The sequence below is a fragment of the Leiobunum rupestre genome, chromosome 3, assembly GCF_980474605.1.
Source record: "Leiobunum rupestre chromosome 3, qqLeiRupe1.1.hap1, whole genome shotgun sequence".
In the NCBI taxonomy this organism is placed as follows: Eukaryota; Metazoa; Arthropoda; class Arachnida; order Opiliones; family Sclerosomatidae; genus Leiobunum; species Leiobunum rupestre.
The window spans coordinates 47,390,025-47,417,987 of record NC_143386.1 but is presented as its reverse complement, the minus strand read 5'-3'; the positions used below and the strand labels follow the sequence as shown (position 1 = coordinate 47,417,987).

Below are 27,963 nucleotides of genomic sequence, written 5' to 3'. Positions count from 1 at the left end.
ATCACAGCTTTTCCCAAAGATAGCCATCCGCCATCGTGTTGGCAGCATAGTTTTCAATAACGCTCCAAATTCCACAGGCAGATTTTGCGGAGTTGATTGCATTATATTTAAAGAAGTTCTTTTAATAGAATGTTTTGGGCCAAATGAAGTATACGAAAACGTATGGGGACATAATTGAAATGCCCGATAACACGCGGTACCCTGAAGGATATTACACCATCGATTGTCTGTCAAAATGCAACCTTAGTCCTGGATGCTACTGTGCCAGGTATACATTTATATTGAAGAGTTTGTTTTTTTAGAACGAGGGATCGGATCGAGGATAGGATACATGCAACATATTTGTACAAATTTCAGGCTTAAAGCAAAATGCACTTTAAAGGGAGTATAGAGCCGATCCAATGGCGCCGTTGCCCATATTTTATCTGGCGCCCAACCACTGCCACCGCCGTAAAATTTTAATCCCACCGCCGAAAATTTTGAATTTGTTTTCCAAATTTTCAAAAGGGGGATAAATTTTTGTCCCTTCACGCCGAAAAAAAATCAACGCCGCCGAGGATTTTTGAAAAAACGCCGCACCCCCGACCCAAATCAAATCGGCGCTATGCTCTCTAATAGAGACATAGAGTGTTTTAAAAATCGTGCGAAGTATCGCAATTAACATAATAACATGTATTGTTCCTTCCTATTGTTTTGATGCAAATGTTTTACCGATCCTTTTTTCGACACTCGGACTTGGACTTGCAACCGAACTGAGTAGTATATTAGGTGGATACTTTTCGCTTGTTCTGGGATTTCGGAGTAGGGTAAGAAGAAAAACCATATTACTCCATTTTACTCCGATTCTGTGGTGACGAATAGTTAGTTTGAGTCGGGGTAAAAACGTTTTTCCAAAATGACTGCCTGTGGACATTTCAGTAGATAATTAAGCAAACGATTCTATAAGTTTACTCTCTTTACACCTGCTTTTGAGGAGGTGCAAAAAGTGTAGGTCAATCTAGGAATATAATACTGCGTACCTGGAACTGAAAAGTGTATTCCCCCATCACGGACTCGCTGTTTTAGCTTCGGCAACGCGAGAGCTATACAATTTCGGACATACGAGCGTAGCGACATCGTAAAAATAGGCGGCATTTTTTGTCTCTATAAATTTTGCCTACTTTTCATTCTATTCACAAGGATTTTTTGTAAAAGTTGAAACCTAGGAGGATGGAAATACTGGAGGGGAAATATGGGATTCATAGGCCTGGCAATGTGGGGAATCCGGACATAAGATACTAGAGACACCTAGCGGACACCCTAGTCAAAATTTCGTCCGCGTGTTCGTTGATACTTGGTTAGAAATGCGTGCCGGTTTTAAAATCGTGTTAAAGATTTATTTATTTTGTTTTCAACTTAAATAAACATCTCCGAAATTAGTTTCGTAATATCCAGGTAGAATATTCGTGTTTCAACTTGTACAAAAAATCCTTGTGAATAGAATGAAAAGTAGGCAAAATTTATAGAGACAAAAAATTCCGCCAATTTTTACGATGGCGCTTCGCTCCTATGTCTGAAATTGTATAGAAATATTTCACGTCGTCTGCTTTCCCTAGCTTTGGAAGTGTAATGGTCGCCATTTTGAGCGGGTTTCTCAATACGAAAAAGCATTGGTGACGTAGACCCCTATACAAGTGAAATATCTCTATAGCTCTCGCGTTGCCCAAGCTAAAACAGCGAGTCCGTTTTGGGGGAATGCAAATTTCTGTTCCAGGTACGCAGTATTATATTCCTAGGTTGAAACACGAATATTCTTCTTGGATTCGACGAAATTTTGACTACGGTGTCTCTAGTATCTTAGGTCCGAATACCCCACATTGCCAGGCCTATGAATTCCATATTTCCCCTCCATTATTTCCATCCTCCTAGGGTCAATACACTTCCCTTGACGAATAGTTCACGTTGTAAAGTAATTTTTTCCAGTAGAATAGTTTAATTTAGCGTAAAAGCTGTACATCTTATTGTTCCCGAACATGCGAAATATATCCACCTGTAATGGTCCTCGTTGGCATGGGCACATTGGTGGTCTTATTTACTAATGACTTTTTTTGACACCTCGAAGGGTATCCACGGAATCTCAGTTCAGTACGTGCGAAACTTTTAACAACGAAATTGACATCAATACATTCAACAAATCAGGGTTCCTTTATTACGCCGTTGTAAGTTTTTTATTCTTTTACATTTGTAATCGCCAAGAAGTAATATTTCCGAGTGCGAGGACCCGCAAGGTATTGTTTATATAGTGCATGTGGAATTATTGGAAACTTTTCACCTGTAAACAGAACGTCGTGTTTTTTCCAAGCCTTAATATGTCAAAAAAACTACCTGGTTAAAAGCCAAAGTGACGTAAGACCCAAAAGTGTGTCAACTCTACCTTCGCGCCCGTTAAAATATTTACTGAGAGCTAGTCTCACAATGGACTACATAAACTACTAGTTGGAATAGTACTAGCAACGTTATATTTAGTCTATGGTTTGCCGCGATTTTCTCTCTTCGATTTATTTTCCCGTAGACATACGTTCTAAAACGCCTCACTCGGTGGCGCTGAAGTGGAGAAAATTTCTAATTTTGATGACGTATGTCGCTTTTGTTAAAAGGGAATGCTTGTTGCTGCCGTAAAGCTGAAAAGTTTCCATTATTTTAACAAGCATTATATAAACAGTGACTTGCTGGCTCTCGGAAATATTACATCTTGGCAATTTCCTTGGATAGTGATTTATTGAAGCGTCTATTGCACCTCAATATCAACACTTATTTCGCGTTGATTAGTGGCTCCAATCATGGAGTAAAAGTAAGGAGTCACATTGTAAACCTCTTTGAATGCGTCACCGTGCTTATATAAAAAAGTAGGATCACGTACGTGACAGGTAGAGCACCAGCAGGTGATTCTGTAGCCTTGACATCATCACGCCGCGAAAAAGACTCGGTGTTGACCCCTTTATTATCAGCCCCATTCTCCAGCTGGCGTCACCTTTACGCGTTAAAATTGTTTTTCAACAGTACGCTTACCTGAGAGCAAAGGTCAAGCAAATCTAAAAACTCTATTTTAGAAAAACAAGCTTTGGTTTTAAATCTACAATTGTAAATGAAAATGCTCGAAAAGAATGTTACAATGTATTGCTGTTACTTTTTCTTCACGATCTAATGTTTCCGCTTGCATCCCTAGCGGACAAGAATTCCATGAGATATTTATGACGTAAGCTTAGTAAAAGTACCATAATAATAGTTATTTTTGGAACCGATAGATGGTGGTGCTGTTATTGAAACTAGCTTATTATAATATGTGACGTAAGAGTCCCGCGTCTCCTTCCTCCCCTTTAACATGTAGTCACGCTTGTACAAATATGCTCATTTTCGCCTTACTGTGTTACCAAGAATGTATTTATTTATACTCAGGGATAATAAATATGTCGAGATTATTTTTAGCGTTTCTCCAATTCCACCCGTTGGGGCGGGGGGTATGCTCCTCCGTTTTAATCAAATCAAATAATACTGTAATCTCATTGTTCTTAAAAATTACGTTTTTCGACGCGATTAACGCTGCTGCGAGGACGCAAAAAATAAAACCGCCTCCCCCCCTTAGCGTGACGGGGTTAGGGCCTCAACGTGTCCGTCGATAGTCTCGACATATTCATTCTCCCTGAGTATAAATAAATACATTCTTGGTGTTACATAAGTTATGAATTACCCATAATAATTATTAAAATAATAATAATAATAATCAGCTATGTTTACGTTAATTACGATACCACTATTATAATATTCTAATCACTGAGAAACTGTTTTTGTGCGTTTAGGATAGATATAAAGATACCGTTGGGAAAGGTAAGATATAAAACTCGTGTTTTGTGATAATATAATAATTGATAATAATATAATAAATATATTTCTTAGAATCAATTGCTTTGAGAAAACCGGCTCATCAGAGTTCAATCTACGAATTGAAAGACGTCAAATATTCAGCCGATAAAGCTGTGGACGGATTTCGCCATGTGGATGGCTTTACTAAACCTTATTTCGCCCATACGGACGATTCCAACACCAAAGCTAACCGTTTTCCCTGGTGGCAAGTGGATTTGAAGGACGAATACGTCATCACCGGCGTAAATGTACTCAATCGCAAGTTATGGGGTTCGTTTCGAACGCGCGTTTAGCGGTTTTTATCACTAATTATATTTATCGCCTTGTTTACATCCTTAATACTCTTCTAATTTACAGCCGAAAGACTCCACGATTTCGAAATACGAGTGGGTAACGAACGGCTGACTCCAATCTACAGAGATAAATGGTTCGAATCCAACTTTTTACCATTTATTCCAAGGAAAATAGATAGTGGAAGCTAGGAGCAACAAACACAACACCCCACACAAGGAGAACGCAACCCGTCAAAAGTCGTGGATTTTCTTGTGTACATTTTTCATTGGCTAGACGCTTTAGCGCCTGCTGCCGTCGGAAGGGGATAATTCGGAAATTGTCTTCCCCTTTCCGTAAAACGTTCAGCGTACAGGCTCGTGACGCTCTTCCACAACCCTTCGTTAGCGTGTTTAAAGCGGTTTAAAGGCTAGCTGCGTTCTCCTTGTGTTTGTTGCTCCTAGGTCAGCGGTTCCCAATTTTTTTTTGCTATGGAACCCTAAATTATCCACCTAATTCTGGCGGAACCCCAACTCATTTTTTTTACTCATCTTAAACTCTTGACACAAAGGTGTTCCGCGGAACACCTTTTGGGAACCGCTGTCCTAGGTGGAAGCCAGGAGCAACAAACACAAGGAGAACGCAGCTAGCCTTAAAACACGCTAACGCAGTGTTGTGTACAAATTTCATTGGACGAGCCTTTGCACTGAACGTTTTACGGAAAGGGGGCAGCAGGCGTTAAAGCGTCTAACCAATGAAAACTGTACACAATAAAATGCACGACTTTTGATTGGTTGCGTTCTCCTTGTGTGGGGTGCGGTGTTTGTTGCCCCTAGGTGGAAGCGACTAAGACTTTTAAATAAAATTCCAACAGATGTTCCAAATTCCTTTTCGAAAAGCTACCGCGTTTTGCAACGCCACAACGGCGAAAGACGGAACGACTCGCGATCGAAACGAGTCTAGGTGGCGTAACGGCGCTAGCATCTCCGAGTTATCTCCAATGATCTAGCGCCCGCTACAGACCAATAGGCCTATTTAAAAAAGTAACATTGACCTTCTGGTTTTGATGTTGCTGCTGCGTCACGGGTGACGTATCGATGACGTTTCACTACGAAAATCCCTGGACATAAGAGTAAATTCGACGAGGCACCCTATTTTTAAGCATAAACTGAACTAAACTTCTACGTATTTCGTGACGAATGAACTACATAAAATCAAGTTCAGTAAGCGTATTTAAAAGTCATAAGAACTTTTTTTCCTTAAACAATTAAACTTATCAAAATATCATTATTTATAATGTCAGATTTACGAATAACGATGAGGAAAAACTAATAACTCGTAATAGCAGATCCAACGATTGATAACTTGGCACAGTGGCACCGATCGCTTTTTTTCCCAATGGGGGCCAAAGCTTACTAATAAACTTGGAATGAGGCTGCTGGCAACACTTTCTTGCTACGGATGCTTAAAAGTAAATGGCCTTTAACATCGGCGGTTTTACCAATGGGGGCAGAGCCCCCATTGATTTTTCCCAATGGGGGCTTCGGCCCCGCCGCCCCCATGGGATCGGCGCCACTGACTTGGCATCTTAGAAGCCCTGTTCTCGAAATTCAAACGATTCTGTGGACCTATAAAGCGACATCTTCCGAGAACGTTTTAAAGGGGCTCCAAAGTTCGGTGGCAGAATAAAAGAAAATTGAGCATGCTTTTCATCCCCCCCCCCCTTAAGTTAATGACAACAATAGTTCGATCTTTTGCCGTTTTGGAATTTTAAACCCGGTGTTCGCGTGAAAAATGAATTTACACCTTATGCTAGAATTTGCGGTAAACGCTAAGCTATTTTCTCTGTTTTATTATAATATATTTTTTTGTTTGTTCAGGTTTACAGCCAATGTATTATGCGCCGAACACTTGGGAGCTGGAATAGCGGATAATGAGACTGTTAAATACCTCTGCAGCCCGTGTCCGGTCAAAGGTCTGTAATCCACTTGCGTGTGGGTTCAAATAACAAAAACTATCTCTACTCAAGAGGCTTTTAAAGGGAATATAACCTCTGGTATTTCTGTTGCCCGATAAATGGTTCCAAAACTTCCAATGGCTCTTGACATTTTCACCGCTGCTTAGTAGTTTGTTGGGGAGGTATCCCTAAAACTGTATGGGTCTTCCATAAAGAACGCGTTATAAGTTATTTTCCCTTTAGCATAGAGTAATATCACTTCGTAGCTTTGGCCATTTCTGCCATTTTAGGCGCGTTTTTTTCTCTATGGAAAAAAGCATGGGTGACGTTGCGTGACTACTCTAAAACCTAGGAGCAACAAACACAGCACTCCACACAAGGAGAACGCAACCCGTCAAAAGTCGTGCATTTTCTTGTGTACATTTTTCATTGGTTAGATTCTTTAGCGCCTGCTGCCGTCGGAAGGGGAAAATTCGGCAAATGTCTTCCCCCTTTCCGTAAAATGTGCAGCGTAAAGGTTCGTCCAATGAAATTTGTACACAACACTGCGTCATCGTGTTTTAAGGGTAGTTGCGTTGAATGCGTTCTCCTTGTGTTTGTTGCTCCTAGCTAAAACCAAGAATGTATTTATTTATTTCCCCCTCACACAGCTCTCTCTACTCACCCCTCACGTCGGAGATCATATACAGGGTGTTTCAAAAGGTTATGCAAAAATTTTAATGAGTTGTAGAGGGTGAGTTGAGAAGTATGCCTGTTTTCCCCCCATTTTCCTACGATGAGTTAAAAGAGCGCCAGAGAGCTTCAAAGTGTGGCCTACTAGCCCCTGGAAGTAGGCTGCAACAAACGCAAAACCAAAGCAGCAGGGAAATGCGAACATTAAGTTTTGGTTCGTGTGATAGGTAAACAAGTGGTCCCGGCAGTCCCAAATAGTAGTCTCACACGAGCTTACCTTGACATTCTGCAAGTGATAACACACACAAACAGGCATACATATATAGATGTGGTGCTAAAAAACTCCGAAATGTGTTGTTCTAACCAGCCCAAAAAATCCCCGTCCACCCAACGTTTTTCCCCCGCAACAGTGTTCCCAAAATAGCCCAGTTTGGGCGGGAATCCGGCCATCAGGCAACTCGGCCCGCCGCCTCTGATATTCTCGCAATGTACTCCCCACTTCCCCCCCCCCCGCCTGTCTCTCTCTCTCTCTCTCTCTCTCTCTCTATGCCGTTACAAGTCAACGGCGGCGGTGGAAGCTGTGCCGGTCACAGGAGTCTTACTCTTGCCTATACTAGGATCGTGTAAGACTAAAAAGGACTTTGTAACCAGCGTAAAAAAGTAAACTTAAACAGTATTTAAAATCGTGATGGACCGCCATTTCTCATCACTTTCAAATTACAATAATGGAGTTCACTTCGGATGAACTGGCGGATATTCATTTGTTTTTTGTTATCTCAATTCCCACGCATTCGCAAATTCAGCGTACCCCTGAAATCGCATTTCCCTGCCTCTTGGTTTTGTGCTTGTTGCAGCCTACTTCCAGGGGCTAGTAGGCCACACCGTTGCCTAGGTTATTATCAAGGCCCGTGCACGCTCCCATTATATTGATAATAACGTAGGCAACGGCCACACTTTGAAGCTCTCTGCCGTTCTTTTAACTCATCGTAGGAAAATGGGAAACAACAGGCATACTTCTCAATCTCAACTCTCCTCCTACAACTCCTTAAAATTTTTGCATAATCTTTTGAAATACCCTGTATAGCTATGCTATGCAAGTTTTTCGGGAGGCCGTACACCCGTTTCGTGGCGCCATCTAGTGGAATGGAGTAAAACTAACCAGAAACACGTTATAATTTTGGGGAAATAAATGTTTTTACTCCCTGCCACTGAGGCGCTCACGTAGCAAAGGAAAAAAGTGGTAGGCACTGTGACTGTACTCATGGACACTGTATCTCTGTCCATGCTGTACTCGATATTACCATAATTGCCAAAGAGTATATATAGCGTAGTGTTTCATATCTCCCTTAGCGTAGCTGTCGAGAGAATTTTAAAACCAAATTCCAAAATGTTTCTGAAAAAAAGTTACGTAGAAAAACTCAAAAACATTTTGGCGGCGGGAAAATTAATTGGTGGCGCGCCGAAAAATAAATGACTCGGTGGTGGCGGTTCGGCGGCGCTACCATGATGCCTGAGGTTCGTCTCAACATAATCATTCACCATAGGCATAAATAAATAAATATATTCAAAATCATAAATACCATCCACATTATAAAGTTTATTTTACAAACTGTGAAGTGCTAACTGCTACCATATATTTTACAGGTCGATACGTAAGCATTCAGATTGTGCGCTTCTGCGCTAAATGCGCCGAAAACAACATGAATGTCTTGCAATTAGCCGAAGTTGACGTTTTTGGTTACAAAGAAGATAATTAAAATCGATAAAACCGCCTTAAGTTCCGAAAAACATCTCAACTTGGTTTTGTGAATTCAATCTTTAGTCTTGTATAATTACACAGAAAAATGGCGTACAAGAAAAAAAAATTAGTCTTTGTTTGAAATTTCGCGTCAGAGATAGGTAGTTTTGGTTGAACCAAGTAGATGGCGCCTTATTGATTGTCACTATTATTTCCGTAGAAAATGGTAAAGAGCGTGAAATACATTTTTCAAAGAAACCTGTTTATTCAAAATAAGAAAATAACAATGTTTTTTTGAATTTAGTCGGCGATTTCCATTTTAACTTCGTTTTTTATAAAATCTACTAAACAATCTATGACTCTTCGTCTAACAACAACATTCCCAGCCATCATGGCAGCTAAAGCAGCAACGTCCGTAATTTGAATATCACTCATGATATTCATCACAGCTTCGTGTATCCTTTCTTGTTGTGTAGGGGACAACTTCAACAAAATTTCAGGAACTGATTTAAATTTGTTTTGGCCGCAATAGGCGGCTATGCATCCTCCTATCACTCCACCTAAAGGGAAAAATAAAGCAATATTAAATAAATCATTAACACACTCTTTTTCTCGGTAATAACCGTCTCTAGTAGCAATTTTAGTTACCCACGGCTAATCCGAGAGGTCCTACCAGGAGGCCCCCTGCTGTGGCACTTAGCCCCGTAATGACACCACCTTTCACGGATTCTGTCACCGTTACTTTGAGTTTTTCCTCCTCCGAAAGTACACACATGAGTTCTATAACGTCTCTTTGCGATACTGGCATTATGATTATGGCATTCAAGTTTGGCTGAGGGTCAAGTAAATGCGACAACCCATTAGGTTTAATTAATAATGTAAGATTTTAGGTGTAAAAAGTTTTGGCCAACTTCCGGTTGGAAATTTGGATTTCCAAAAGTAAAAGTATTAGCTTACGATTACGTCATTTTGTAGATTTATTCGTGGCGCCTCCAAACGTTCCTCATTTTAAGAATCAAGCGCGACTTGTTCACGTCCGCCATTATCGTTGGGTTCTTTGGGCGGCCATTTTACCAGCTGATGCAATTTCAAATATCTACCAATCAGCTGCAAGTAGCGAACCGTCCATCTAGCGTCCACGTGATCTGTTACAGCTGTTTTTGCGTGGAGGAGAAGGACGTTAGCTTTTCTCGCGCTGACGGAATAGTGTGATATCTTAGGCCATTGTACGTTCAAAATCAGAGTAACCTCTATGTACAGTTTAAACTTACAGCTAGTTTAAAGGTTGTAGCGCATTCCATTTTGTATAGGTTCTTGTATTGCGATTGGTTAAATGCATTCGTACGTCACAGGAAAAGAGCACAGCAACAAATTTTGACGTCATTAAAAAAAACGTAAACAAAAGTCGGTCAAGCCTCAAACCCTACGCTTGATCCCAAGGTAAGTTCGTTTTCCATTTAATTTTGTTAGCATTATGACTAGAGTTAAACCGTGGTTTAGTGATCGTCGTGATTATTAAACTTCATAGCTAAATGGTCGTATAAGAGGGAATTATAAAGGCTTAACAGTGAGTAATTATTAAATAATTTTTAAGCAACTATAACTGAAGGCTTCTCTAGCTTTCCTTGGGCTTAAAGGGCTGCTGTCATTGCAACAGAGATGGGTGTATTCTGTTTTTTTCGTGCTGTTGACTTATACTAGCTTTTAAATGGATTACTTTTTTCAACAAAACCTATTAGTCTCAGTAACTGAGACAATAAAATTTTTATTTTGAATTTTATATAGTACATATAAATAACCAATAATCATTTCTTGAGTGAAATGGTTAGCTGGGTCAGGTCAATGATGTGTGAAGGTAATAATTATAATTTAATTCCTTTGTGAGAGGGTTGGACTGTGCAAAAATTGCAAGGTATTAACTGTGGGGGATATATTACTTCACCTTCTCTATATGATTTTAAAGAAATTTGCGTTGTATAACTTGATGTTGATAAGTGGTTAGAAGTTGAAATATAAAATTTCATAAGCCAACCCTTGGAATATATGATTACGGCAAAAAACTCAAAATGCTAGTTTAACTAGTATTTTTTTTTGATAATTTAATTATATTATTAGTAAAAGGAGCAACCACGTTTTGTGAAAAAAAAATACTATCAGAATATTTTGTTACATAATTGCCATTGAATTGTGTGTAATTCGCAAGATCAGCCTGATAATTTTCTTGTTATCAGAAAAAATTATAATATGTTGATCAGACCACCAACAACCTCCAGGAACAAACATTCTTGCAACCCATTAATAAATCCATATTTTTAAAATATCTATATACAGTGATGAAATAGGGTAATGTTTGTTTCATGCAGACTATAATCTTATGTTTAACCTTTTATCTCTTATTTCAAAATATTTTCCAGAGAAAGAGAGAAGTGTGTAGTACACGTGAATCGGGTATCATATCTGTACTTAGTAGTTTCTGATTAAAGGTCTGCTCTACACAGATTACAGCCTTAAAGAGGCTGAAATATGATATTTGAATAATCTATAAATAATCTGTTCCAAAATTTACAACTTTTATCTAAAACTAGGGGGTTAATGAGCTATTTTTATCAATGCAAATCCAAAAATAAGAAATAACGAAACTCAATTTTAAAAATTTGAGTTTTAGTTGCAGCCGTACATTTACATTTTGCTTCTGCATGATATTTTAATTGGCATTCTCACAATGATAGGGTAGTATATTTTTGTGTACCTTATTTTCCTAATTATCGGGTAATATAAATTTTAGTTAATTATTATCTAAGACTCCATCCAGATTTTTTATTATATAACAATCTGATAACGAATAGAGGTACATGGTATAGAGAGATAAAAACGTGGAGGGAAAAATGCTATAGCCTGTATTTTTCAGATACCCTTTGGCAAAATTTCAGATAGGGAAAGTAGGTGAAGACCTTGCACTCTAAAACTGATTTTTCTTGACCTTGGTTTGAAAAGACTGGGTGGTTTGGGTGTTGCCAAAGAGAAACATTTATTTTAAAACATGTTTGAGCTTGACTTAGAACCCTTATTTTAAAAGGGGAGCCAGCGCTTTTTATATTAGACTGTCATTGAGCGTCTGCCATTTGTTTAATGTTCCTTTGTTCCGTATCACTTAAATAAATTTTAAAGTTAGCTTTTGAAATTATTTTATTTTGTATTCTTTAAAATTAATTTTCCATATAAATTTAACGGTAAAATACAGTTTTATGTCATGCAATTGCACTGTGATAACCAAAATTGCCCCTTCTTTCTAGGTAACCCAATAGGAAAAATCACTGCCAACTCAAGTCTTCAGTCTTTTCACTGTACATTTTATTCAACAGCAACTACTACGATTACATATTTTAATTTATTGCTAAGATGTTGAGCAGTTTAAGCAATTATCTTTTCAACACCGCCTCGCCTTTAGAAGATGTAACTAATTTGAGAAATAATTCAGAGTATCAAACGCAAGAGCTAGATGATGACTGGCTCCTTGTTAATACACTTGGTCAGTAATATTAATTAATCAATATTTATGGAAGAGGGTATAAAGAAAACTATTTTCTATAGGCGAAAAAGCCGAAGAAACTAGTCCAAGTGATTCTTCGGAGACTGAATTATCTGATTCACGCTCAACATCCCCTAATCAGACAGTCAAAAAGGTTCAAAATCATGTTTCACGCCGATCTCGCAATCCTGCTCTAAAACTACGCGTCCCTACCTCAACTCCCGACCAGGGAAGTCCTCCATCCAGCCCAAACCAACAAATGGATGGTAGCTGGTACGTTACCCCACCTCCTTGCTTCACAGCCAGCACTGGTCCAGTGGCTATCGAGACCTCACCAATGGAAAACTTACTTATTGAACATCCTAGCATGAGTGTCTATGGCCCCATTCCTGGTTTTTCTTTCTTGGAAGGATCCCAATACTCTGATTCATCAGATACTTCTCCAGTTAGAGACATAGACATATGGGTTCCTAAAACCGCCACTCCCAGGAATTTATCTGTGGATCCTAACGCTGTTAGTGATGACCAAGAGGCTAGAGTCTCGCGTACTGGTCGTAGAGTTGCACATCGTAGAATATCTTGCTCCAACTTGGATTCGGGTATGTAGATTTTTCTCGGCTCTTGTTAGGTACAGAAGGCTAAAGAATTGAATCTTTAATAGCTCTTGAAGAGCAGCGTTTTGTGATTAATTCACGGAGCTATCAACAGCAGCGTGAACAACGTAAAATGAAACCATCTTACTTGGAACGCCAAAACCTTGTACGACAATATCAGTCCTATAGGAGACAACGAAATCATCATCTTAAACAACCCACTAAATTCTGCAATAACAGATGTTGATACTTGGCTACTGATTAGTCTAATTGAAGTTTCCTCGTTTGATTCTTTTAAACCAGCTTGGAGAATAAGATGATTTATAGTTTTATCACAATCTATTCTCAGCAACTAGAGCAAATAATGTGTGTTTGGGGCTTGACATGTTTTTTTTCTTCCAGTATCTTTAAAATTGTAAGGTACTTGGGATGGTAGTCTACGTCAAAATATCTATGAAAAAAAAAACGTAGGATGTGTTAACGTTAAACAAAAATGTTCAGCCAGGAGTATTGTACAGTAAAGTTTTGATATTGACAGCAAATGAAGCTCTCATGACTTTATTTGAATGCTAGTAACATAAATTTGTTGCATAGTAAATATCTGGGGAATCATTTGAGATGTGCACTCCTACTGTTTTTTAGCATCTAAAATATTTAAATTTAACCTCCATATAAATTAAAAATACAAAAAAAATTAAAAAATAGCTATTCTACTAATAGAATGGTTAAAAATTATTATATATAAAAAAAAATTTATATTACTTGTGTACATATATATATAATAATTATATTATTGTCAGTGTCATTATATTTAAGCAGTAGATTTAATATTACAGGCGTTGTGTTCATTATTTAGGTTCCCCCATCCCTTATATATTTATTTCCAATTAATGCTTATTTACATTAATCTGCTCCTGTTTTGCTTTAAATATAGTTTTTGTTGGTTTTTAGTTTGATCCGATACACCACATGTTAAATATTGTCTTAATCAAACTATATATCCGGATTTAACTATAGCCATTATTTTATTTTAACAAACATGGCAACTATTATTAATCAAAAATAATTTTTTTGTCATTTTTAATTTTTGAATATACTTGTTAATTTTACATTAGTATGATTGTTTTTATTAATTAATTTTTAAAATATCTTCATTTAAATGATCTGATTGGATCAGATTTGTTATTTAAAATGTTTAGTTATCTCCATATTATTTTAACGTATGAAAAAAATTATAAAAATAAATGGGCATTTTCTTTAGCCTTTGCAATTGCACATAGTTTTAGTTAATCGCACAAGCAATATTATAATTGTATAATTTTTTTGTATTTTGTTTAAACAACCCTCCGCCTAAATTCATTCATTTTTAAATTTGTAAAAAATAGGGGTTAAAAATGTTAATACAAATGTCCGATGCAAACCAATTACCATAATTGGAAAATTATAATTTGTTTTGTGTCAGAGCATATATATTTGTAATTTAAAAAAAAGGAAAAGATTTTTATCTTTAATTTTTTTGTGATAGCGTGAGTGTCGTAAATATATAGTTGAGGATTAGTTTGAATGTTTTTAGTAAGGCTATATAACATAATTGATGATGAAATCATTGCACACGCACACTCAATTGTGTTAAATGAAGTCATCATTTAGACGTACTTGATTTACACATTTCATGAATGATAGTAGTATGGAAATATAATGTCTATGGATCTCAGAAGTCTTGTAAATAGCAACTTAAAACCAGTGTAATTGTCACAGATTTTAATTTATTATTTTAAAACCTGATTTTAAAACAACAGGGGAGACGTTAGGTACTTTTTAGATAGGTTTGGTTTTATGAACAAATGAAAATTTCACTTTGTATGTTGTAGAAAAAAAACAACACCCAAACTACTTTTGTAAATATGTATTTGCGTATATATAGTTATTCTGTCACTACAAGACTGCAGTGTTAATTTTTTCCATAGGAAGGTTACTTTTTAAGTGTCAGGATAAATTAATTTGCGTAATACTTTACGCCCCACCCAACTAACAATAACTATCGCAGCTCATCTAAGTAATATGTGATTCATCACAATATGGTGCCTCGACACAGTCTTGTACAAAACAAATAGTATATCATATCTCAAATGATAAAAAAATTGAAATAACAAACTATATAAATAAATGCCGGGGAACTTAACTATAAAAATACTGTCACTCTTACCAAAAAACTGCCTAAAAAGAGTATATCTGCCAGTCAAAAGCAACTAAAACTGTTAGAGTATCAATTCAATAATGAGCTTAAAATATCCAGTTTTGTTTTCCCAAATTATTACCAACTACAAAGACAGTTCAACCATTTTCAAAATAAAATTTGAGTTTCCGAATGAATTTACTCACTGTATTTTTGTAGTAGTTATATATATTAATAATAGTAAATCACAGCCACTTTTCTAGCCTTCAAGGATTTGTAATTTTTCCAAATCCAATGTTGATGTTAAAGAAACTGGAGAATATTGATCAATAGCAAATAAGGAGTCACTTATAAAAAAAAATATAATAATTTTTATAGATAGTAAAAATAAAATGGATTGTGTACAGTCAATGAATTGAATGTAATTTTAAAAAAATGCATATAGTTAGGTACATTTAACTAATAGCCCTAAAATAAAAAAATACAAAAAATGTAAGACTTGTCTTTTTATTAAAATAAAAGTTGACATTTTTTTGTATATTTTACAAATTTTTTTACATTTACTGTTTTAAAATAGTTGTTCTATATTTAGAAAAATATCTCTGGTATTTCTGCTGACATGCAACAAACTGAATTATACGTGTATTCTCTCCGCCTTTATTCTGTTCATAAAAAAATTAATTCGGCTTTCCTCCAATTCATTCTGCCAATGGCCCTCTTTCTTAAAAAAGGATCCAATTATCAAAGCGTGTGCTTCTTGAAATAACTGTAAATTATCTAAAGTGATTCCTGAGCCAACTAGTACAGGAATTTTAACTGTTTCCAGAGTTTCTGAAAAAAAAAAAATTGTTTTTTTTTTAGAATTTGTATCCATGGCTTTTAAAATTTATTGTTTAAACCTTTAAGATCTAGCTTTTGAGGTGCATGCCCAGTGGACATACCAGTTATAATAATACCATCAGAGTCAAAATATTCAGCAGCTTGGGCTGTTTCTTTCAAATCTATATCACTGGTGATTGCGTGTGAGCTATTAAATATATTTCATTTTTAAGTTGCTAGTCCTACAGAATTAGCATTTTATGGTCCATTCTATTCCTTCATTTTTTTTTGGTTAAAAACTACCTGTGTTTTTTTTTAATATCCGTGAAAATTAACACATCTTGAGCATTTATGTGTTTGCGATATCTCAATAATGGACCAGCGCAAGCTGTCATAAGCCCCTCATCTGCAATATGACCAAATACGAAACTCTCTGCCCTTATAAACTGTAACTCTAAAATAACCAGTAGTTAATTGTAATAATGGTATTTTTTTATCAATTATAAAATATATTACTAGCAGCTACAGCAACTGCAAGTGCAGATTTATTTTGACCAGCTAATATTTGAATTCCTATTGGAATGTCAGGTACAGTTTTCCGAACATTGAGACACACTGCTGTCATTACGGAGGTTATTTCAGGACCTGATTCAGCCTCTTGAATGTAAGGTATATCATGCATATTTTCAATGAGCAATCCATCCTTTAAAAAATATTCTTTATCATTTTTTGGGGGACACCACTGGTTTTAAGGAATGACTATACAGTATAGTCATAGTACTATATCATATTTTGAGTAAATTTTGGCTTCTTTCACTGCTATTTCTATTAGTTGATCCACAGTATGTTTATTTCTGGGGGTTCCTTAAAAAAGTTAATAACTTATTAAACATAATTCATTTTATTACTTTAGTTAGTATTTTATGTACCTAGTGTCGGTTTTACATGGATCATCCCTATTATATTTGTTTTATGGGGAAAATATTTATAAAATCGGTTCATTTCGGATTATTTTTCTGATCAACTAGTGAAAAGAACTACCGAATACGATAAGAATGAGTAATGTGAAATTCCTCAAAAATATATGTATATCAGTTCCCAAGAGGGGAAGGGGGAGTAAAATCTATAAAGTCTCCATAGATTTTTACAAGGTAGCGGCAGCCATTTGAGATGGATCAAAGACCTTTTTGACATTTTCAATGGGGTCATTATACCTTTCCAACCTATATTTTATAGTATTTTATTTGAAAACAAAAATGTAGGGGAAGAAGTTCCTTTCATCTTTCTTTAGAAGTATGATAATTTATATTTTGAGATTGATGTTTTTCTGTATTAATAGGCCTTTGCAAAAAGCTTCTATAGAATATAAAATAATTTGAAATAATATTGCAGGTCCATCGCAACAATATCATGGCACTGTGTACTAAATCTAACAATGATTCGAAACATTGGAGTAGAATAAATGGATGGTCACCCCCTTTACATTTCCTGCAGCTTCTTGCTTGGCTATTTATAATCATGTTCGCCTTGCTATATTTTGGTGTTTTAGTTCCTAATTTGCCTAAAGCTTGGCAGATTACTGCCTCAGTTGTATCCTTTTTCTGAAATTAAGTCTGTTTATTACCATTTAATTTCTTATATATCTACCTTAATCAGCAAAAATAGGTCAATAGTGTTATATTTTTCACCCACATCATTGTGCATTTAGTGAGTGTTTCCTTAAACCCAGCAGATCCAAATGTCCGTGCCAAAAATTACAGGGGACCATTGCCACATTTTGATCGAAGTCAACATGCACATGTTATAGAAAATCAGTTTTGTTACATTTGTGAAGTTAAAGTGTAAGTTTTTCATTAAATTTTTCAATTTTTGACTGTTTCTAAAGAATATATTTCAAATACTTTAGGGGTATCCAATCAAAACACTGTAGTGCTTGTAATAAATGTATATCTGGATTTGATCATCATTGCCGTTGGTAATGTCACAAAACTATAAAGTTACATTTGATATTGAATTATATAGTTTTTTTTTATTTAATAAAGGTTAAATAACTGTATTGGAGAGAGAAATTATAGGTGTTTATATATTACCCTTTGAAAGTCATCCAAAATTTCTTATATTGTATAAATATTTCAGATTGTTTATTAGTTGCGTAACCACAGCATTAGTTGGCTGTTTATTAGTCTGTGTTACATCATGTATGTTAGTTGGCGCTTATTTCTCATCAGATAGTTGGCTTTACAACTCGGAACTATGTCAGTAATAATTCTGTCAATGATAAGGCAGAATTTTTGCATTAATTTTATTGTTTAACCATATAGTGCAAAGTACCGAGAAGACTCAATCTACACCTACTTCTACGCAATCATCCAACTTAGATGCAAATGCAACCTATGTTCCCATAGAATTCTTCGACAATGTTAACAAAACTTCATCGGGTAATAATAGAAAACACCAGCCACAGTTATGTATTTATAATTTAAAGTAAAATTTTATTCTATAGTTTCAGTTTTCTACATGTTTATACCAGTGCATAGCGTTCTATGGATAATTGTGGTCATCCTAACATTCTTTTTATCGCTGGTGGCCAGTAGTCTCTTGACCCATCTTCTTGGATTTCACATTTATCTCAGTATGAATAACTAGTTTTTATAAATGTTTTTACTTTGAATGACTAATTGATGTTTAAATTTGAAACATTGTAGTGTGCATAGGCCATTCCACCTACGAGTACATAATCCGTAAACGAGACAACGAAGAAACTTCATCTCATAAGTACTGTTGTAATTGGAAATGCGAAGACAATATCTTGAAGAAATTGCTTCTTAAAAAAGTAATTTTAATTCACTTTAAAGAGTATTTTAACTTATGATGGCCACTATCGTTATTTAACCGATTGCAATATTAATACCGCTTTTGAGAATTTGCTGATACCGATTATTTAACCAATATTTGAGATTCGGGAATTCATAACCAATACCGATATCTAAAACGTGTGGTAAATGCATGAAATAATCTCTGACCTGCGGGGTAGCGGAATTAGCAAAGCCAAAGTTCAACATCTAGGTGGGGTGGCGGAGTGGTTAGCACTATCGCCTCGCAGCAAGAGGAGCCGGGTTCGATCCTAGCTTGTGGCACTGGGTGGTAACTTGGAACAACTCCTTCTGCGTAGAGTTTGCAAGTTCTCTTCCCGTTGGTTTAAGGGGTTTTCCCCCGAGATCATCGGTTTCCCCTTCCATAAAAACTTGTTGAGGTTAACGGTAATATTAAGTGTAGGGAGCTGTTGGCTCGAACGCGTGGCATGCAGGGCTTGTCACCACCCTATTACGCATTGTAACCCGGCCACCCGAATTAATGGCTTCAAAAGTCGCTCGATGACTTAGGCCCAGGGTGGTGCCTTGGGTATTAGCCTAGCTGATTATTATTTTTGAGAAAATATGTATCACTATTTTTAAAATCGTAAATTAGACACAAACTGATTAATCAGGAAAATAGCAATATTAATAACCGAAATCATATCAGTTTCTGTCCATCACTAATTTTAACGAATTTAACTGTTAACATGATTAAATTTAAGGCCAATCAAATATCTCCCACCTCAAATGGAAAAGATTCATCTGAAGATAATGAATTTACCATGAAATCAACAATAAAGCATCAAACAAAGTTAGCTAAACAGTTTTTTTTGTAATTTTTTGCATAGTATATTGAACAATCCTTCATTTTAAGGAACTCAAATGGAACTGACACTGTCTCCATCCCTGTTTTAAATATTACTGCTCCCAAAGACAAATCTAGTCAAGAAAATTCCTTAGAACACTTTGTTGGAAATGTATACTTGGGTAGTCCTGAGCGTCAGCGGCATTTCTTAGAACCAATTTATGTTAATAATCGCAAGATGGTCAGAAGAAATATAGAAGTAAGTTTTCTCATTTATTTATTATTTATTTAAATAAATAAATTTCTTTTTTCAGAAAAATAACAGTCACATGGAAACTGTTTTATCAGGGGATAAAGAGAGTAAATGCTCAGAGGAGCATTATCAAAATTTGGAAAAAGAATCTACTTCTAGTCATATGAATGGTGAGACAGCTTCGCAGAGTGCATTAATATTTAAGCTGCTGCATGGTATGCCCACCACCATATTTCAATGGGGTTGCCACATGTCAGGGAAATCACTGAATTTTAAAATGGGGCCTAAAAAGTCAGGAAATTTAAGAATTAGTAAAAAGTTGGGGAAAAGTCAGGGAAGGTAATTTTACTGTAGATCTATGACAAACTCTATGATTATCGTTAATTTCCTTGAAAGTTTGGCTAATATTTTCAACATTGCAAATTTGCAATAACCTTTTTACCGAAATATAAGTACACTTAAATTTATTAACTTCTGATAAAAGTCAAATCTAAAATAAAAATTTTGGCCTTGAAAAGTCAGGAATTATTATGGCTGTGGGAGTCGTCTTCTTTGGATTTTGAGTCTAGTCAGAGTCCCAAAAAATTGAATTCTCCAATTCTCTAGTACTCATTTGAGAAAAAAAAATCAGCCAACTCATTGGAAAAAAAATTGGACTGCGAGTAATTTTTAGGCCATAAAAAAAATAACACTATTAGAGTCCTAGCCTGAGTACTTGACTCGGACTCGAGTACTCGCACAGCCCTAGGCAATATCTTTTAAACAGGTCTGAAAAAACAAGGAATATGTATCTGAAAATTTTGTGACAACCTTGTATTACATTTTTCTATTAGTCACAATGAGAAAACGCCATCCAAGTGCTTCAACAGCATCTATACTCCCTCCAATCATGGAAACGGAGAATGTGGAATCCCCTAGTCTCTCAAAATGGTACCGTTCTGTATCTGCTCAATCCTTAAATAGCTTGTCGGATACTGAAGATTTTCGAAGCCTCTCTTCTAACAAAGACGGAGCCATATTACCTGGTTTAGCCAAAAGAGTGAATAGTAGTTTAAGCAACCTTTTATTTAGCATGGAGGAAAGTCACGAACTAAACTCTGATCAAAATGACAGTGATGATGAGGTGTCTTGTCAAAACTTTACTCAATCCACCGATACCAAAGATAGCGAACTCGGCACTAATAATGTGTCAAGCACAGAACTCTTGAATGATAATGACGATGAAAGAAATGACTTTACAACGAATGTCACCTTCTCAGAGAAAGAGGACAATGGTGAACAATGGGCCAATACCATTCCAAAGAGAAGATTTTACAATTTTATGGAAGATGTTGTTAATAATGAGAGTAACAGTTGTAGTATTATTGTGGATAATTTTGACGAAGTTGAAGTACCAAGTTCCAGGGTTGAATTATCACACAGTTTATCTCAAAATGATTTAACTCGCGAAAATTGTGAAAATAATGAAAGAAGGCTTTCTTTAAGTGAAAAACCACCTGTTCCCAAGAATAATTTCTTTTCAGCTCCCCTTTTTCGCCCCGTAAATAATTCCAAAGTGGTTGTGTTAGGTAACAATAAGGATGAATTGAATGAAAGCAACTATTACAATACCCAAGCTAGCAATTTAACAGATAACTCAGAAGTAACCATGTTTGATTCTATCATATTTGATACTCAGCGTTCATACTCAAATATCACTCCAGTAGTTTAAGTTAATTACAAGTGTGTCAATCCCGAGCTTATTATGCTATTATTGAGAATATTCATATTTGGAACTTTGAACACATCAAAACTGTCATTATTGATAGAAATAAAAAATACATTTGTGTAAAACATATGCATTTAAAAAGTATTGGTAATATGCACTGACATTTGTAAACCAATTTCAAGCCAATGGTTTTTTTAATAATATTAAATTTAATTTATCTATGCATTGTTGTTTTCTCAATCAAGAAGTATACAACTGTAAGTGAAAATTATAAACATTGACATATCATAGTCCTACAATACAGAAATTTACTCATTATATTTCAAATACAGAAAAGAAGTTGTCCTACAATATTTTAATCTCTGTTCTTATAATCTTTAATGTGGGAGAGAATGTATGCTGGAGTTGCAATCATTCCAGTGGCAATGAGCAGTCCATGAGCAACCTTTTCAGGAAAAGAAATTCTTTTCCGTGGTGGTGCAACAACCCATCTGTTACGTTTTTGCATATTCATTAGTGTTGATCTGAAATAAAGATCCACGAGAGATTACGTAAAAAACGTAGTTAGGAAAGCCCGATAGCAAAATGAAGGCCCTAATTTAGAAATTATCTAGAATAACTCACTAAGCCTACTTTCCGAAATACCTAAAAAAATATTACCTTTTGACTAATGACGAAGATGCGTTAGTTGCGAGCCTTACAACTGATTGCATTTTGTATTATTTGGTGGTTACTATTGAAGTCAACTTACTAACAATAAAATTAACCCGTTGTTTCGATCAACTTCGACCCTTAATTTTAGTTTGACCTTCTATGGGCGAAAGGTGGAACAAAAACGGAGTTGCCAGGTTTTTTTTTCTGAGATACACAAATCGGTGTCGACCCGAGGCCTTAGACACCAGCACACAATAGCTGATTAATCAGGGTGAGATATTTGTAACGGCCACACCAACGGGGGGATACGTGGGGACACCCGTGACAGAAGTATTCCGACCACCCGTTGGGGGATTGGTGGTCGTCCTCACACGGCCATCCACAAACTTTGCCTCCCAGACGCTTGGGATTATACGACGGAGTTGCCAGGTTAAAGTGAGTAACGTTGCCAGCTGCATACGAATTTCGTTTCCCGCGAAAAAAGGTGAAAAACCCGCAGAATCTAAAGCAAGACCGCGCCTTTAATTTTCTACTGATTATAGATTCTTTTACGGAGAATATTCGTGGGGGAATCCATAGGTTGACTACATGGGGAGGGGACCCGTTAGGGGAAAAAAATCAAATAGTGGAGGCAGAGGTAGTACGGCGGTGGCGGCCGCCACATGGGAGATTGTAAAGGGGGGGTCGATACGCTCGTAAAAGAGTGTATAGAAGGAAACTCTTGGTTTTTAATTATTGTTGGGTAAGGATTTATAACACCATTACAAAAATTCATAAAACCCTCGTTGACTGATATGAAGTGTCCAGAAGGGTCCTTAACCTCGTCGCAGTCCGATATGGCCGCCATCTTGAACAACCAACAACAACAACAACAAGAGGGAAATAAGAGACTACAACCTCCCTGTGGAGAAGTCAGGTGGGTAATAAACGGAGCTTGAATATCTATTCGGCGAAACAGCAACCACAACAGGAAAGCTGTTATGATGGTAGTTACAGTAGTGGGTTACTGTTTCAGGCCAGAACTGGGTCACTTCTAACCGGGGTCAGACAATCTGAGTTGGGTCCTTACTCTCCAGTATATAGGCTGTGTGGTGCGACTAGGGAAGATATCTACCACATTTTGATTGAGTGTCCAACAACCGAGCATATGGATAAACAAGGATAAACCTCTGGTTGAACTATTGGGTTTAAGTAATGAGACATGGGATCATGGTATGATTAGTCATATTCTTAGTTCGTGGCAGACGCAGAAAATCACGTGGCGTAGGGAAAACCTTTAAAGGCCAACGTTTATAGATTTGTTTCCCCCTCAGTTCCTCAGTTTTCGATTTCCCAATTTGTTGGTTTTTTACCCCAGTCTTTCTTCAGAGGTACATAATTGTCCCAGTGTTCACTTTCTTAATGTGTCTATTTAACATTGTTAACTTTTAAATTTTCATTTGTTTTTCAAGTCATTTTAATTTAAACCTAGTTTCTTTCATCTAGTTAATAGTATAAGATATGTATGGATTCGGTATTTTGAAATTTCTTTGCTGAGCTCCACAAGGAGCCGCTCTGTTATAAAGGAGTGTATTATATACGGCAATAAATAAACCTTTAAACCTGTAAACCTATTTCATCACTGTTTCAACCCGCGCAACACCCCCAGCTCCATCCCCTCCCCTCATCTCTCCGGGAAGCTCCTGTCCGTCACTATTGGAATTTACCTCCACCCCCAGTCTTAAGCAGTTGCTCGCTCTTAATCAATTCCAAGCTCCTGGTCCGGACGGGCTTCACCCAATAATTTGCCTTGCGTGCATGGTGTGAAGGCTTCCTGCCATATACACCAACCTTTTATTCTGACCTCCCGGGCAAAACAGTCATATAGCGTTTTCCATTTGACTGCTCTCGAGCGCTTTAGATCGCTCTGATCAACATTTTATGCTCCATTGGGTTCTCCGATCAAGTTTCGCGTGTTCAATTTCCCTCTCTCCAAAACCGATCTTCCGATTTCGACAGATCGATGGATCGAGATCGAGATCGAAGCCAATTTTTGCGTGTTCCTTTTAGTTTTTTTGGCAAAATGGCAGACCAAGAAGCGAAAATTCAAACTACTAGCAGATGGAAAACAACAAGGCGTGGGGATATGTTAATGGGATGCTCCATTGGCGGTTTTACTTTTGGCGAGATCTATGACGTTAGAGACGGATTCGGAGCGAATCTCGAGCAATCAAATGGAAAACGCCAATAGTCTACCAGTAAAAATCCCTTCGATTCGTTAGTTAGTGGAACTTGGTGCCGAAACGAGTCTAGGTTACACCATTGAGTTGGGAATATTAATTTAGAGGTTCAATCAAAACGTCGGATTTCAGTATTTCACGAAACAAGTTTTTAAAAATAAGAATACTGCCGTCTGCTCCCAAATGACGAGAAAACTGTATTCTACCCGTGGCGCCGTCTATCTCTCAATGTTTCGTTCAAATAAGACGCGTTTTCCAGCAAAAAATATTTTTTTTTCTCAAAAATAATGGATGGCGCCACGAGTCATATGATAACGTTTTCTCGTCATTTTAGAGTAGACGGCACATTCGTAATTTTCAAAAACTTGTTTCGCGGGGAGCAGATTTGATTGGATCTCTAGATTAATATTCCCAACTCAATGGGTTACACTGCCTAGATGTCGTAATAGATGTTATTATAAGTAAATTCTCATGGAATATTTAGTTCTTTTATGGTAAAATTTAATTGCAGATTTATTGGTTCACTCATAATTTCAAAATAAAGAATATATTCCAATTAAAATAAAGAAAATGTATTATTCCACTTTAAAATACATGTTTATGACATTGATCAAATTCAACAGGTAAAAGGATCTATATTTAGAAATAGTTGGTTTTCAGTTAGCTCAATTTAAATTTTTGGCCAGTTTAGTATATATCAATGGTAAATATGTTAAAATGAAATAAATTTGGTTATATGTGGTCATAAAAGGAAAATGTGGTTTAGGTTTATAAATTAATTTAAAGTGATCTTCATTAATTTTGAGAGGGATTTTATATTTTTCTGTGTTTTAAAATTTCGACCATCATATAAAATCTTAATCATGTTAAAGTACCTCTCAAATGGTTAAATATTAAATTTTGAATAGTGATGGGATCCATTGATGTAATATTTTCCATTCTATCCCAAAAGGTGAGACGGACAGCCCTTGGCGATGGCACAATATCACCTTTATCATTTATCTTTCTATCTCAATTTCTCAAACGGTACAAGTGACAGGAAGTGCCCAATATCTGGGCCCTAAATGGCCCTCATGAGTGTCCCTAATTACCCTTTTCAGTTTACATAGAGCCACGTAGTGGCAAATGCGAGAAGCTCATAAACTGCTGGATTTTCGTCTGTCTAAGCAGACGAAAATCCAGCAGTTTATGAGCTTCTCGCATTTGCCACTACGTGGCTCTATGTAAACTGAAAAGGCTAATTCAGACAGTGACCGTAATATTACAGATACAGCTTGTGCCGAATATTTTCCATCCCTTAGCGAGAGACTTTGGCGTAACTGGTGGTGAATCGATCTAAAATATAAATTAGTTCATTTTGTATAATTGAAAATTTCAAATAATGCTAAAGCTAATACAGTCTTTTTTTATATCAAACCATTTTAGAGAGTTCAGCGTTATTACTGGTAAAATGAAACGAAAAATCTAAATAGTTCGTTTTGTAAAATTTGAAAAATTAGAGATCCACGGCAAAACGGACGAAAGACAATTTAGTCTGTTTTCATATCAAAACTAATTATTTTGGTTTATGATAGAACGGGCGAAACAACGTCGTCTTAAAGCAAAACCCACGTAACTAAATACACAAATTAGAATGATATACGTGGATTTTGCTTTCAGGCTTTAATGATTCCCACAGCTAGAGATAGATAGCAACATCGTCGAGTGATAACGTTTCAAATTTGAAGCAAAAATTTTGTCCCGCGACTACCAGATTTCAATTGTACCTCTATTTATTTCCAACTTAATGACTAAACCAAAGAAAACCTGTTACTGCTTCATTAATCATTACTTCGAACGTCTAGCAGACGAAATTATATGTACACGCAAATATGTTAATCTAGTAACACTGCCTGTTGTAAGATGGTGCCTTGGATTAATAAAATACAGGGATACACCACTCCCGCTTAAAACTCCATTATTTAGTAATACAGATTGTTATAAAACCTCTAACAGAGGAAATCGGCGAATAAACGGAAGTCCCCATTTTGCATGCACAAAATGTGAGTCGAACGTTATCCATCGCAGAGAGCTTCAAAGTGCGGCCTACTAGCCGCTGGAAGTAGGCTGTAAGAAGCGCCAAACCAAGCAGCAGGGAAATGCGAATATTAAGGTTTGGGTTCGTGTGATAGGTAAAAGAGGATTTTGTAAACAAATCGAGGTAACCAGCGTACTCTTGTTGCAGCCTACTTCCAGGGGCTAGTAGGCCACACTAAAAAATTAGGAAGCTCTCTAGCGCTCTTTTCACGAATCGTAGGAAAATGGGGAAAAAACAGGCATACTTCTCAACTCACCCCCTACAACTCCTTAAATTATTTTGCATGGAGACGCCGGTTTAGTAAACGAAGCGTATATATAGTCTTTGGCATTCAGGGAGGCTAACCGCAGGCGGGAGGATACTCTTTTGGCGCGTCTCGGCTGCGGACGACTTCCCACGAAAGCGACTCTCTTCCACTTTAATTTGTGTAATTCGTCTCTTGCTTTAAGTGCGGGGAGGTGGATACCGCGGAGACAATCAGCAGAGTGTCGCTATAGACTCTATAGCGACTTTAGCGGCCACAACCGACTTTGGGGTAGCAGTCGTGCTGACGCCGCAGAGGTATTCCTTAATTGGTTTAAAAAAAGAAACTTGTAATTGTATTAATTCCTGCGTAATAATAAAAATAAATTCTCTTGACTAGTTCTGTCTATTGGTTTATTGTTGTTTTTTCGATTTGTCGAAAATCGACTATTTTACCCGAAATCTCAAGGTTTTAAGTCTAAGGAGTTTAGAGTTGGCGATCTGTACATCATTTTATCTTTTGCATGTAATATCAGGCAGGGTTGGACACAAGGATATTTTTTTAGTAGTCAGCCTGACTAGTCAGCCTCCTATCTTATTTTAGTAGAAATAAAATTAGATAGCAATTCTATATGCGTTGTTAAAATTTGTTGTGAATAAAAAACTTCGTTAAATTTGCATATATGAGATTTTTAATTAAAAAGGCACCAAGCCTTGTCTTACTCAGTTTTGATCTGCTTAGCAGATCATCTTCATATATGCAAATTTAACGAAGTTTTTTATTCACAACAAATCTTATTTTAGTAGTCATTGACCAGTGGGGTAAAAAGGGGGGTATAAAAACAAGGACAGCCAACATTTTGCTTTACCTGTCAGAATTAAAATAGGAATTTATTATCACTCAAGTTACATGACTTTGGCCGATGCCGCCGATCACAATTTTTTTTTAAATAAAATGGGATTGATGAATGATGAATTTATGATAATGCCATATTCGCCAATATTTAAGAATATTTAGGTAAATTTTTCACTAGTCAATTTGACTAGTGAACCCCCAGATTTCGATGAATTTTAGTAGTCAGAGCATTTATTTTAGAAGTCAAATGCCGTGACTAGTGCCTTATGTCCAGCCCTGATCTCTGGCGTCTTTGAGACAGGTGGGCTCTCTCTCTCTCTCTCTCTCTCTACCGCAAACCACTTTTGATACGACTGACCATCTAAGATGTACTTAATACATCATAGGCGTTTGAGTGTCCGTTGCATTTTATTTCGCTTTTATCTATTCCACTTGCGAAGTGATCTGAGGGCGGCGAGTCAACAATGAACACCTGAAAAAACGGCGCTATTCCTTCTCTGGAAACAACCGGACCCCTAATTATTTAAGCGACAAACCCCAAAGCAAAAGTTGAACGCGGCCCTGTGGCATATTGCACGTGTGTCCGCATTTGCTTCTTATAAGAAACCGTAGTCACTTTTGAATTGAATTACTGTAGTT

At 36.6% G+C, this 27,963-nt stretch overlaps 6 protein-coding genes across 9 annotated transcripts; 3 read left to right on the top strand and 3 right to left on the bottom strand.

The window, feature by feature from the left end:
- Positions 1-179: 179 nt before the first annotated feature.
- On the top strand, positions 180-8,801 carry LOC149952413 (fucolectin-like). Its single transcript, XM_090169714.1, has 7 exons — positions 180-268; positions 2,102-2,198; positions 3,837-3,864; positions 3,934-4,170; positions 4,258-4,327; positions 6,051-6,145; positions 8,444-8,801. Exons 1-7 carry the CDS (start codon positions 180-182, stop codon positions 8,554-8,556), a joined length of 729 nt encoding a protein of 242 aa, XP_090025840.1. The 3' UTR covers positions 8,557-8,801.
- Positions 8,384-9,634, bottom strand: LOC149952412 (protein C19orf12 homolog). The gene is made up of 3 exons (XM_090168495.1): positions 9,495-9,634; positions 9,186-9,369; positions 8,384-9,097 (listed from the first exon to the last, which is right to left on the bottom strand). The coding sequence occupies exons 2-3, from the start codon at positions 9,343-9,345 to the stop codon at positions 8,838-8,840; spliced, it is 420 nt and encodes a 139-aa protein (XP_090024621.1). The 5' UTR covers positions 9,346-9,369; positions 9,495-9,634; the 3' UTR covers positions 8,384-8,837.
- On the top strand, positions 9,574-21,425 carry LOC149952409 (uncharacterized). 4 transcript variants are annotated; one of them, XM_090168489.1, is made up of 14 exons: positions 9,574-9,763; positions 9,848-9,977; positions 17,047-17,244; positions 17,320-17,495; positions 17,561-17,629; positions 17,697-17,729; positions 17,791-17,909; positions 17,976-18,092; positions 18,158-18,286; positions 18,360-18,487; positions 19,232-19,320; positions 19,384-19,573; positions 19,629-19,737; positions 20,401-21,425. In XM_090168489.1, exons 3-14 carry the CDS (start codon positions 17,065-17,067, stop codon positions 21,276-21,278), a joined length of 2,217 nt encoding a protein of 738 aa, XP_090024615.1. In that variant the 5' UTR covers positions 9,574-9,763; positions 9,848-9,977; positions 17,047-17,064; the 3' UTR covers positions 21,279-21,425. The 4 variants fall into 4 exon arrangements, with proteins under 4 accessions (XP_090024615.1, XP_090024616.1, XP_090024617.1 ...); XM_090168490.1 differs by lacking the exons at positions 9,574-9,763; positions 9,848-9,977 and adding an exon at positions 16,180-16,318; XM_090168491.1 differs by lacking the exons at positions 9,574-9,763; positions 9,848-9,977 and adding an exon at positions 16,237-16,323.
- On the top strand, positions 9,988-15,325 carry TP53INP (Tumor protein p53 inducible nuclear protein). Its single transcript, XM_090168493.1, has 4 exons — positions 9,988-10,104; positions 11,831-12,066; positions 12,129-12,665; positions 12,728-15,325. The coding sequence occupies exons 2-4, from the start codon at positions 11,937-11,939 to the stop codon at positions 12,904-12,906; spliced, it is 846 nt and encodes a 281-aa protein (XP_090024619.1). The 5' UTR covers positions 9,988-10,104; positions 11,831-11,936; the 3' UTR covers positions 12,907-15,325.
- LOC149952410 (uncharacterized protein F13E9.13, mitochondrial) lies at positions 15,333-16,702 on the bottom strand. The gene is made up of 6 exons (XM_090168494.1): positions 16,584-16,702; positions 16,436-16,518; positions 16,171-16,357; positions 15,958-16,108; positions 15,735-15,862; positions 15,333-15,666 (listed from the first exon to the last, which is right to left on the bottom strand). The coding sequence occupies exons 1-6, from the start codon at positions 16,654-16,656 to the stop codon at positions 15,470-15,472; spliced, it is 819 nt and encodes a 272-aa protein (XP_090024620.1). The 5' UTR covers positions 16,657-16,702; the 3' UTR covers positions 15,333-15,469.
- Positions 21,426-21,560: 135 nt separating the features above from the next.
- COX8 (Cytochrome c oxidase subunit 8) lies at positions 21,561-22,114 on the bottom strand. The gene is made up of 2 exons (XM_090168496.1): positions 21,936-22,114; positions 21,561-21,799 (listed from the first exon to the last, which is right to left on the bottom strand). The coding sequence occupies exons 1-2, from the start codon at positions 21,986-21,988 to the stop codon at positions 21,631-21,633; spliced, it is 222 nt and encodes a 73-aa protein (XP_090024622.1). The 5' UTR covers positions 21,989-22,114; the 3' UTR covers positions 21,561-21,630.
- Between the last annotated feature and the right edge of the window lie 5,849 nt (positions 22,115-27,963).